The following is a 12,889-nucleotide window of genomic DNA, read 5'->3' on the forward strand; positions in this document are numbered from 1 at the left end:
AGGGAAGAGTGAGTACATAACAGAATTTTCATTTGTGAGTGAACTATCCTTTTAATAAATGCTAGCGCATAATATATTTTAACATGTATATTTCAGACAAGATGATTGACCATCCACAAAAGCTGTGTGTTTGCAGTGTGAATTGAATGTGATGAGTTGCCATCTTACTCTTGCATTCTCTTTGCTCCACACTTGACTGCACACAAGCATGTGGTACGACTAGTGCAGACTTATTCACAAACAGTCACAAACATTTCACTCCAAGCTGGTTCTTTTCATTGAAAACCTGAATAGCACCATCAGAGCAGTGATGGATAAAATTCAATGAACCATAAGTTATCTTTTTCATTCATATTATGAGTTGTGTTATGCATATGCAAAGTTTTTTTTAACTGGTTCTGCATGTAGTAATTTGCAGGCTTCCACCAAGCAATTTTTCTTTAATAGACATCTAATAGCCAAGGCTAAATTTGGGCTGTCAGTGGAAATCTAAAGGACATCTAATGGTCCAAAACAGACTAGTCGTCAAATTTGGCAGACTTCACTGATTCATTCCTCTATATTTATATTAGATTTTCACTGACAGCCCAAATGTAGCCTTGTTTTAGCCAAAACATATAGGTTTATATGTCTATTAGATCATTAATAAACATATACCTAATATATTAAACAGAATTTGTTACAATCTTTTAAAAAATTTTAGAAAACCTTTTTTTAGTTTTTATACTGTTAGTGTATATAATTGTTTAATTAATATTTGCGTTAGTAAAGGTGACAAATATTTTTAGATAATTTTTTAAGGCTTTAAAGAAACTATTAGGGGCTCTGTTTTAATTATCTAAGCACAAACTCTAAAATGCATGATGCAAAAGCCTTAAGGGCGTGTCTGAATCCACTTTTGCTATTTGAAGGGCAAAAAAATACACCCTGCACCCTGGAGCATGGTCTAGCCGGGTTGTGCTTATTCTCTTAATGAGTTATGGGTGTGTTTCGAGTATAACATGCAAAAATAATAATAATACGTCCTGCACCCTGGAGCATGGTCTAGCGGGGTTGTGCTTATTCTCTTAATGAGTTATAGGTGTGTTTTGAGTATTAAACCAATCAGAGTCTCATCTCCCATTACCTTTAAGAGTCAGTTGCGCTGTGTCATGGCACATTTGCTATCTACATGGCGGACTTTGTAAACGAAAAACTGAATGCGTTATTAGCAAGAAAACTGTGCGAGGATTAAGAATGAGCCTCCTCCATTCAGCCTCTTTACTTTCTCTTTCTCTTTACTTTTACTATTGACTCCTTTTGTGTATAAGGAAACAGTGTTGTATGCACTCCACTGAAGACATGCATTAGCCTACATATTTAATTTAGTTTGTTAAGATTTGTTTCGAAACTATTTCTAAATGCAGTTATAATTTCCAACAACCTAATAAATGAACAATAATAACGAAGTGTGGTCAAAAACATTATATCCAAACACATCCTATTCTTATGCCCCATATGGTAATACAAATGTCTCCAAAACCCAACAGGTAGACACATCTAAACTAGTTTTTATTAAAACAAATATATATAACATTATACAAAAGCAAATTCTCATGAATAAACTGAAAAAGCCCCCAAAGATGAGGCATGGAGGTAGTGGTTTTTATATTTATGTAGAAAATAATAATATTTGTAACATTTTAATGCTTAAATTTTTTCATATGTAAAGATATTTTTGTATTGCTGTATGTCCTATGAGTATTAAGCAATGTGTAAGCATTTGAACCCACTAGGCTCATATTTAGCCACTCTGCGCTGGACTTTACACCTGCTTTGACTTGGTGAAGGGCACAGTTTATTTCAGTTCTTAAAATTAACAACTCACCAGCAATGTGCCTTAACCAGTGGTGTAAAGTAATTAATTACAAATACTCAAATTACTGATACAATAATTGAGTAGTTTTTCTCAGGAATTGTAATTTACGAAGTAGTTTCAAAATGTGTACTTTTACTCTCACTTGAGTACATTTTTAGTGCTATATCTGTACTTTTACTCCACTACTTTCCTTCAACCTGCAGTCACTACTTTTTTTTTCCAAATCGCATCATAATGAACTACCTCAAGACATGGGCAATTTAAAAATGCAGCAAACTGTTTGAAACACTTTTGGAGAACTTTTAAAAGGGCTACTTTTTACTCATATTTTGAGTAATATTTAACAACAGATTTACAACTTTTACTCTACTTGCTCTACATTTTTAGGCAAGTAATGGTACTTTTACTTGAGTATGATTTTTCAATACTCTTTCCACCACTGGCCTTAACACACCTCTATTTTAGACCAGCACACTCATGAGTCCACAAAGTGGTGCAAACTGATTTGCTATTTAAAGGGTCACGAAACACCAAAACACATTTTTTGAGCTGTTGACAGTCGTATATGTGTCCCACACTGCTAAAAACACTGTTAGGACACCTTTCACTAATAAGTGTAAATTGGTTGTTTTTGCGTTATTTCAAGCAAATCCGTACTTCGGGTTTGAAACGAATTTTTGAAGCTGCGTCACGGTCATGACATAATAGCGTGTATTCCAGCGTGCAGACTGGACGTCTAGCTGTGCCAGAGTCTGTCTTATTACGTCTTACAGTGTGATGCATTAATGCATGAGTAAGGCTTGGTTCAAACCAATCAGCGCGCTCTATTGTGCAACTTCATTAATATTCATTACTGTCGTAGTGTTTAGACGACAGAGACGCCACGTTGTGTTGGCAAAACAAGCGTGAAGTGTTGCTTTCATAGTTTGCTGCAGTTAAGTTTTGTTTTCATTTTCTCTCCGTGAGAGCTGCAGCTGAAGTCACGTGTGGATTAACAGTGTACGCGATGCTCGACAACAATAACTTACGTGTCTAAGGAGGCACATTGTTAACCTGAGAGCTGTTCTCATCTGCAAACGCTGAGATCTGGATTCGCTTGTAGTCTCATCTTAATAATGACGCGGCTCTAGTTGCTGTGGATTGTCCTGTCTCTACAGGTTTGGTAAGTGAGCGACCAGTGCTCTTTGTTTATTCAGTTCGTATTTTATTCCTATCAAACAAACTATTGCACCGAGTGTAAACAAGTTAGCACTAGAATCAAACTATAACCTCGTTTAGGATTTTGTGACCGGAATAACAAACGCGGCTTTCTGACGCTACCTGCCAAGTGCATCTAAGTTTCCGGGAAATGCTGAGTTTTTTTTTCTCTCATTCGCCGTGCGATATCAAACATTGCATGAAAATACACGCTTAGAGCAGCTCCTCGAATCAAATATCTCGTTTGTGGCGAGGGACATGAATGAATTCCCTGAATGAAAGAGCCAAACTGCAACTAAAGTCCAACATATAATAATTTGGCAAATAATTCGACTACAGATGTCCATGTAAACACAGTCACTTTGTCCTCTGTGGGTGTTTGTTTTGACTCTGAAATTCAGCGCGCCCAAATAGACACTCCCACACCATGCCTCTTTTCTTCCTCCGACACTCCCCCTAAACAAAGCTGGACACGCCCACTTTTCTGACTTTTTCCAAAGTAGAGGTGTGAAAACACCCTGCTGAAACGAGAGGGTTTCATGGCCTTTTAAACAACGTGGCACAAAACTTGAAAATTAGGGTTGCGCGGGTCTGAAAATAGCTACAAATCATGCCAAACACGTCTTGCACATTATTGCGCTGGGTGTATGATAAGGCCCTAAATGTTTTTCCTCATGAAATAGCACATTGCAGTTAGCATATTAAATAATTTATCTAATCACAACATTATAATTTTTTTATAAAGTAATATGCCTTTTAATGTTTCATATTTAATTTCTTTGGTGATGGAGGGAGGAAAAATTGTAAAATGGCATGACGGTCTGTCAGTCATATGAGATTGACCAATAGCAAATGCCAATGATTAAATATTTCATTCTCTGCCATATACATATTTAATTACTTATTTTTTTTATTTTTTATGTTGCAGTAGTCAAGCTGAAGTTGAGTTTTTTTTTTTAATTCTTAAATTGTAAAGACAAGAACAGGTGTAGTTTTGTCTTAAGACAATGATGCAAGGTTGATGAATGTTTTTAAACTACTTCAAATGTTAAGTACTGTACATAACAAATGGAGAACAAAAGACTGTTTGATGCCAACATTCACTTTGACCCTTAGTTTGCCCACCTTCTTCCTGAGCAGCTCGTTCTCCTGCTCCAATGCCCTCTTGCTGCCCTCCAACTCTTTGATGCGGAAGTCTTTAGTCGGGTCTTTGCTCTGGAAGGTCAGCAGTTGACTTTCCAAAGTCCGCTGAGCATTGTTACTTTCCTTCAAAGACATCTGAGAGAATGAAGGAAGATTTAAACATTATTATAAGATCAATCTAATCTTTTAAAGCTAGTTGCCCTTCATCTTTTGAACGAACATAAAAGTTCATCATTTGTTACATTTTCTTGTTAGTCTAAAAGCAGTGTTAATTGGAGCCAATTAGTACATAATGTGCTACTTTATTATATAATAGTGTGGCTAAATTCAACATATTCTCATACAGCAGCAGGTAAATACTGTGAAGCCAATGCAGGTCTATGCAGAAACTAAAGGTTAAAGATTCTCCAAAGGTAACAAGACATTTTGGTTTGTTATACAGTCTTTCAATTTCTTAAAAAAAACGTGCAGCAATAACCTGATAAAAGGAGACGTTTTCATTTGCTAAATAAAGTTTCAATCTCATTTTGTTAAAAAATATTGTAAGGAAACTGAATTGTGATTTTGATCAAATGATTAGTTCAGTGAATCTTTACAGTACACCCTTACAACTTACCATGGATTATTTTGCAAACAAAGTATGATTATCAAAGTATGAAAAGACAATGATGTGACAGCTATATTTTTTTCACACCAGATTTTGTCACACCAGACAAGTCTGAGTAACTGCATTGTCTGTTGTAACAGATTATAAATATATATGGATACTAAACATTTATGCATTTTTACATTAAATTACAGCAGGATCCATCTTTGAAGCATAATCAAACAGACATACATTTTAGTCCATTGTATTTATATTTGGATTTAATTCTATAATAGATAAGGCCGGGCGATGTAGTGGCGCAGTAGGTAGTGCTGTCGCCTCACAACAAGAAGATCGCTGGGTCGCTGTTTCGAGCCTTGGAGTTTGCATGTTCTCCCTGCGTTCGCGTGGGTTTCCTCCAGGTACTCCGGTTTCCCCCACAGTCCAAAGACATGCGGTACAGGTGAATTGAGTAGGCTAAATTGTCCGTAGTGTATGAGTGTGTGTGTGTGTGTGTGTGTGTGTGTGTGTGTGTGTGTGTGTGTGTGTGTGTGTGTGTGTGTGTGTGTGTGTGTGTGTGTGTGTGAATGAGTGTATGTGGATGTTTCCCAGAGATAGGTTGCGGCTGAAAGGCCATCCGCTGTGTAAAAACGTGCTGGATAAGTTGGCACTTCATTCCGCTGTGGCGACCCCGGATTAATAAAGGGACTAAGCCGACAAGAAAATGAATGAATGAATGAATAGATAAGGCCACTTAATAAAAAGTGGGACCAAATTTTATATTGGAGAACAATTTAATTTATATTGGGGAGCTGTATTTTTGAATCCTGAAATGTTAAATATGCAAAAGATATTTGCTTTTAACATAAGCCAGTATATACTTTTCAGTCTATGATTCCTATTTAAACTGTGACAATATAAGAATAGTCAAACAGGACAGCCTTTATAGCTGTTTTACCTCTAAATTATGTTTTTATGTGTCAAAACTATTGTAGGTGGATCTCAGAAAACATGCCCCTATTAAATATTCAGAAAACCAGATTTATTAAAATTGTCATAATTGAGTTTTGCATTGTTGACAGTGAAGTTCATGCTGGAGCCCCTACCTGCAGCTGTCTGTTCTGTTCACGAACGGTCTCCAGTAGTCTGTCATATTGCTGAGCCTGATCTGCTTTAAAGTTCAGATCTCTCTCCAGGTCCTCCTTCTCGCTCTCCAGACGCTGCACAACAATACACATGCAGTAAATCCAAATGCAACCAACCATGTCATTGTGCATGGTTAGGGCAATAAAAAACAGACTTACATACTTTTGCAATGGAGAAATGCTTTCAATTTTGCCAGTTGTTGAAGTTTAAGGCACTAAAATTGGTTAAAATTTAGAAGCTTAAATTTAAACCCTTTACAGGACACTCTTGTTGAAATACTTACTTGAAAAATCCTCCTACTGGGGGTTATTACAAGACTTTTTAAAATGATTTTAAAATTAAAAAGTAAATTATAATCAATGTCAATGAAGTTACCATGTATAACTCTTTGCGTTACAAAGGGTTAAAGATGTCAAAAAGTTGACATTTCAAAATGTATATAAATGTCCTCCTGAGACCCAAATAAATAATTTTTTTTTTTTGCTGTGATTTTCTACATCATTTAAGTAAAAACAAATCTACAATTTAGAATTTTAACATTTTGTTCTTTTTTTAATTTACAGCATGTTCACAGTAGTGGAACACAGGACCATTTTGGTTAGAAACTGCCAAACTCCAAACTTTAATCCAATATTAATGTAACAAAACCTAAACAAAAGCCATTTTTTCCCTTTTGTATTAAAAAAATCCTGAAACAGTTTAGTCTGAAAGAGAGCCGAACACCAAAAAAAAAGAAAGAAAAAAGAAGTGACGTTAATCCAAAACAAATTTAACATAAAAGCAATTTTAAACTGATTGTCAATATCTAATTGTCTCTAATTCTCAACTATCTTATAAAGAATCCTCTCTGCTTTAGTTCTGCCTCCTACAACGTGCAGTCATTAATTACATTAACATGGTCCTGGTGTCAGGGTTCTGCCACTCTGGTCTTGTAAATTCTTGTTTTGGTGGCAGAGCTCGGACACAACCCATGTCTGGTCCTGTTTCTGTCTCTGTGTGTGCGCGCGCCGTCGTGGGTGCGACGCGCGCGACGCGTGCGCTCTTGTACTCGTGTTTGTGTTCATCTGTCAGCAGCGTGGTGTTTCATTCCCAGCGTCTTAGTCTTGTTGGTTTCGGTTTTGGTCGGCGCTGGGATGAAGCATGCACGCTGCGTGTGTGAGCGCACGGTGAGTGTTTTCATTCATCGTGTGCTCGTGTCTTGCGTCTTTTGTCAAAGCACGTGGCTCGGTGTTTACATTGTGGTCACGTGCTTTTGTCGTGTGCTTCAGTGTTGTGTTATGTGAGCGCATGGCTTGTATTGTCTCTCTGTGTCATGCGCTCTCCCGTCTATTGTTTAGTCCCACCCTCCTTGTTTACTCATTAGTTTGTCATGTTCACCTGTGTGTCAATTTACTTTTTGCTTTATAATCCCCCTCATGTTTTCAGTCCTTTGCCAGTTCGTCGTCGATAGTTTCCTGTTGTGTTGTGTCCAGCCCTGTCTTGTCCTGCCAGTCCTGCCAGTCCAGTCAAGTTTGTTTGTTAGTTTATTTGTATTATTAGAGTTTTCCCCCTCGGGGTTGTTTGTTTTGCCTTTTTGTTTTCATTTTATAATTAATAAAAACCCATTTTTGCTGCACCTGAGTCCTCGCTCCTTTTCCTAACCTTGAACTTGACACCTGGTGTCCACTATAATGAACATTTAAAAAAGGATGATATTTTGAAACACAAACAAGTTAACAGCTTTGTGAGCCAAATGTATTGTTCCTGACACTTTAATAAACAAATATATATGTAATAATATTAGTTAAAAAAAAAAAAAAAACATTTAAAAAGCTAAATTATACATGCCTCTCTCCTTTCCATAAAATGTTCTTTTTTGTATGTCGGCCATTTTAAAGAATTGGTTCCCAGCATACCAGCCAATTAAATGACAAATCACTAGAAAGCCCAGGATGTCCTCTAAACAGTACAACAGGACTTGACAGAGTAGCTCAAAGGATTTAAAGAAAAGTCATGAAAATACAATGTCCACTACAGATGACACAAGTCAATTTGCGGGGTCTCAGGAGGATATATCAACCCTGAATTTTTTTTAATCAACAACCAAAAGGTCTCATAACCCTGTCTGTCTATATCTGTCTGTCTATCTACTGCAATAATCACTGTAACGTGACAAGCTGTGACTTTCTTAACTGGGTAAGTTGTCTAATATATTGATTGACCAAAAATTTTAACAAACACCATATCTGGAGCACATAACCCTAAATCTAAGCTTAAACTTAACATAAACTGTAAACGCATCCTTTAAATCTGATTGACAGATTGGAATGGTGTGCCAGGATCAACACAGATGTCGATCCAAGAACATGTCAATACTTGGTGAAATCAAACTAAGCATGCTCCTGGATCAACATATACAAATGGTGGACAAGAAATGTGCACCAGCACACTTTGTCTATGCCAAAAACGCATCAATACATGTTTTCAGTGAAGTCTGTAAATTATCTTTGCTTGAAAAAATGTTTCTCTTGATTTATTCATTTAATTATAGGTTTGCAGCAAATATTATATTATTAGTAGTAATTAATATCTGGCAGCAACAGCTCACTTTTTTTTTCACCAGAGACAGCAATTGGCGCAAACATTTTTCTCAGAGATGAAATCACTTGCAGTCCAACAAACCGTTGAGCTTATGCCAAAATCACGATGATTCATAGCAATAAAATACAAGCAGTAAAGAACGTCACAAATCTGCGGGAAAACACCTTCATCTTGCAATTCAACAAAAATACATTCACAGATTTTTTTTATCTACACTTCATCTACCTTGTAATGTGGGAATGTATTGTAATCTTGATATTAAATAATAGCCTCACATAGTTTGGCATTGTGGGATTGTAATGTGGTCTTAATGTTGGACATTTAACATTTAATTCTACTGACATTTAACATTTAACTTTATTGACATTTAACATTTAACTTTATTGACATTTAACATTTAATTTAATTTTATTGACATTTAACATTTAATTTTATTGACATTTTAAGTAAAAAAAAGATGTTCAGGAAATAACATGCATCAAATTATAATGATAAAATAAATAATAATATAATAACAATAATCAACAGAATGCTTTTTATCAGTTTGCTTTGTTTTTGTTTTTTTGCCATAAATTATATTGCACTGAAGCTAAACAGGGCTGAGCCTGGTCAGTACTTGGACAAGAGATCACAAAGGGAAAACTAGCTTGTTGTCGAAAGTGGTGTTAGTGAGGCCAGCAGGGGCGCTTAACCTGCAGTCTGTGTGAGTCCTAATGCCCCATTATAGTGAAGGGGACGAAAATACTGTCAGTGGGTGCCGCCTTTCAGATGAAATGGAAACCAGGGGCCTCATGTATCAACGCTGCGTACGCACAAAAACTTTGCGTACGCCAGGTTTCACGCTCAGAATCGCTCACGTTTGGATTTACTAACAATGAACTGAACGTGGGAATGTGCGCAGCTCCACGGCAGCTTTCTGGCAGGCGTAAGCACATTTTTTGTGCGTGTCTGTTTTATTTCTATTGGCGACTCCTAGAGGCAGTTGTGTTAAATTCCTCTCTACAAAGTGTCTGAGCCTTGCAATGGCAGCTGTATGAGACGGGTTCATCTAGCAGGTATATAAGGTTTCCATACCATACATTTGACCAGCAAAACATTAAAGCACAATTTGCAGCAGTCGCCTGTTTTCCCAATGTAATCTGAGCGATCTACCGCACGCACATTGCTATAAAGACACTATCTGAAGATGAATTTGCATGCGTGAATCAGAAACATTTCCATTCAATAAATGTGCAAATAAAATATGATGCTTATTGATATGAACTTATTGATGATTCCTACTTGTCTTTCTCGTGATAAATAGTTGGCAAAATCTGATATGTAGCGGGGGAAAAAACAAGAAAGAGTTCATCAGACGCTGGATTCGAGCCGAGATCATGCTCGGACGTGTCAATTCATGATCACATGCGTCTTACGAGTAGCGCCACTGAGTCTAGTAAGCGTCCTGCCACATTTTACAGATATAAACCACACTATTTCTTTTTTTTTAATGCATTCAGTGCGATGTTCAGACCCAACTGTGTTGACTGCATCAGCTAAACTCTCCCACTCTATTTTTTTCTTTTGTTGTTAATTCCGGAGAACAAACTTGCAAATAACACCGCCTTTCTCCGGTCTACCTCCGAAAGCAGCACCTCCAATTCACATTCTGTTCAAAGTTTCTCTTTTTGCTTGATTTTGCCATTGCTTTTTCGTTGGGTTTTGCCATTAGCATAGTCATTAGCATATTCATACGGGGGAGGAGGCAGGGAGGGGTTTTGTGCTCGTGCATGTTGCGCTCAGTTTCACGTTCATTCAGATGTACAAAAGAATATGCGTGAGATTCGGCGTACGCAGTGTTTCATTCATCTGAATTTTTTTCTGCGTTCGCACATTTACAGCTTTGTGCGTACGCAATGTTTTAGTAAGATTTCCACGCAAGTCTTTGTACATGAGGCCCCAGGGTCCTGAATCTCTGTGGTCATTTAAAAATCCCATGACACTTCTCGTAAAGTGTAGAGGTGTAACCCCAGTGTCCTGGCCAAATTCCCTCCAACGGGTCTTACCCATCATGGCCTCCCTATCATCCCCTTCCACCCAATTGCCTATCACTGTCTTTCCACTCCACCAATAGCTGTCCTTTGGCTGTTGTCGCATCATTCAAGTGGATGCTTCACACTGGTGGCGGTGTGGAATGACCCCCCTCATTATTGTTAAGCGCTCTGAGTGTATGGCCATACACAATAAATGCGCTATATAAATACACATTACAAATACACAGTACTGTACGTATTACTAACCTAAAAATATAAAATTGTTTCAATCTACAAACTACTTTTTTTTTTCTTCTAAAAAAAAAGAATTACTTTATGAAACTTTCTTTTATTAAACATTATAAGTAGTCAAAGATCAAAGTCCCATAATGCATTTTTGAAAGCAAAATTAAAAGAAAAACTATTAATCATGAGCAACTGGCAACTGTAAAAAGACATTTATTACAGTGCAGCTCATGCTCATGTGTTTTCAGTTCCTAAAGCGACAGTAAATGCTGCTCCAACATGAACTTATATCTGCATCTGTTCTGAGTTAGGGTTATTCTATGTTTGGGCTCATATAACATGTTCAAACACAGAAGACTGTTTATTAGCTTCCCATAGAAAAAGCACTAATAATAATAATAAAGCATGTTGCTATTTACACACCTGTCTATAAAGTTAAACGAATGAAGGTATTAAGGTATAAATATTAGTAGTGTACTTTTAGATATACTTTATATTGTTCAGAAATATTTTTAGTGAAATATTACAATAATCATATTTATTTGAATTTGGTATTACAGTTTTTCTAGTTTGCTTTGACCTGGTTAAAGAAACTAGGTTCCTCTTCATTTTCATTATCACTATCCCAGCAGAGCAGAGGACCAGTCTTGCAAATGTGTAAACCCTTTCTCATTGGGTTGACACATTTTCCCTACCATTTTTCCAAACAGTTAACACAGATGTCATTCAAGCAGTCCAAACTCCATTGTTTTAGTTTTGGTAACCAAACAGAATCCATCTATTCCTAACTATTAAAAACTACCAACATCAGTATGAAATCACTGAAGCACCGGTTTGACACTCCTTCACACAAATCTTCAATTAGCCATCATTCTGCAAACCTTATAAAAATGATGGAAGGTCTGTGTTGTTCTGTGCCAGCATTGATGGTGGTGGTCAATATGGCTATGTCCTATACTCCCAATAGATTTGACTGTATATTAGTTTACATGTGTTTTCTCTAATATTTACAGTATTTTATTACTTTTGTCTGTTTTTTTTATATATACAGTATTTCAGTTTTCAGCCACAGTTTGAAAAATGTCATGAATTCAATATATATTCAATCAAAGCACATCTTATTCTTGATCCAATTCTTTGCAAAAAGACGAATTTGACAGCCCAAATAGAGACAACAAATGCCATTGGCTATAAGCTACAATGGCAAGCAATGGTGGTGCATTTTGAGTTTTGTATTTTGTATTTTGTTGTCTATTGTGTAATGATTAATTGAAAGAGCTCATATACTTGTTTGCAAGTTGTGTTGTTTGAAGGTAAAACTAGCTTTTGTTGCATATGTTAAATGTTTTGACACGATATGTGCCTTTTGCAAGCAAAATGTGTCATTTTGACCATGAGTGCCGCAGTTTAGACCTGTGTGTTAACTGTTTTGAAAATGTGGAGTTTCAGTTGACAACTGCATCAAAGCAAACGAGAAAAACTATAATAATAAGAAGAAAAAGAAGAAGAAGAAGAAATGCATGCAAGCATAATGCACCCTATTGTAGTTCTATACTGCAGTACTTCTAGCTTTATTAGAGACTGCACACTCAGTTTAATTAAGTAATTATTAAATAACTTCAATTGTTATAAGTAGGTAGATAATAGGTGGATAATGGCAAATGCAGACAGTGACGTAATTGCTCATTAAAATCATTAAAAGCTTCTGTCTGCTCCATGCTGGCTCACCTACTGAAAAGTTGCCGCATGTATTTGTGGTGATCCTATGATGGTTTATGTTTAATTGAGCAGAAAGCTTTGTGAAGTCAAACAGGAAATGAATGTTCTGGGAAGTGACCTTTTGCAGTACCAACAAAGCATTCTGGCCTTTTGTGATATGCTTGTGATGTAGCCTTCTTGTTTGTAAATGATTCAAGTTAAGCTTTCCATATACTGTATATATTGGCACCCTTAGTAATAATAAGCAAAAAAGGGGAAAATGTTTCTTTTGTTTAACCTTTTGCTTAAAATATTAATGCAAATACTGAAGACACTTGAGTTTGTTTTTGGATGAGAGCAGAGTTTTATTTTTTATTTTTTATTTTTTTTTATTTAATTTTTTTTCTTGAAAGCCCTTTCAAA

At 36.4% G+C, this 12,889-nt stretch overlaps 1 protein-coding gene across 1 annotated transcript in view; it reads right to left on the minus strand.

Moving 5' to 3' along the window:
* Positions 1–12,889, minus strand: part of pof1b (POF1B actin binding protein) — a 68,756-nt gene that overhangs the window by 12,571 nt on the left and 43,296 nt on the right. The window contains exons 7-8 of the mRNA XM_002666059.8: positions 5,891–6,004; positions 4,181–4,333 (exon numbers count right to left, since the gene is read on the minus strand). Of these exons, the coding sequence (XP_002666105.7) occupies positions 4,181–4,333; positions 5,891–6,004 (267 nt within the window). The remainder of the gene's footprint in view (positions 1–4,180; positions 4,334–5,890; positions 6,005–12,889) is intronic.

The sequence above is a fragment of the Danio rerio genome, chromosome 21 (genome assembly GCF_049306965.1).
Source record: "Danio rerio strain Tuebingen ecotype United States chromosome 21, GRCz12tu, whole genome shotgun sequence".
NCBI lineage: Eukaryota > Metazoa > Chordata > Actinopteri > Cypriniformes > Danionidae > Danio > Danio rerio.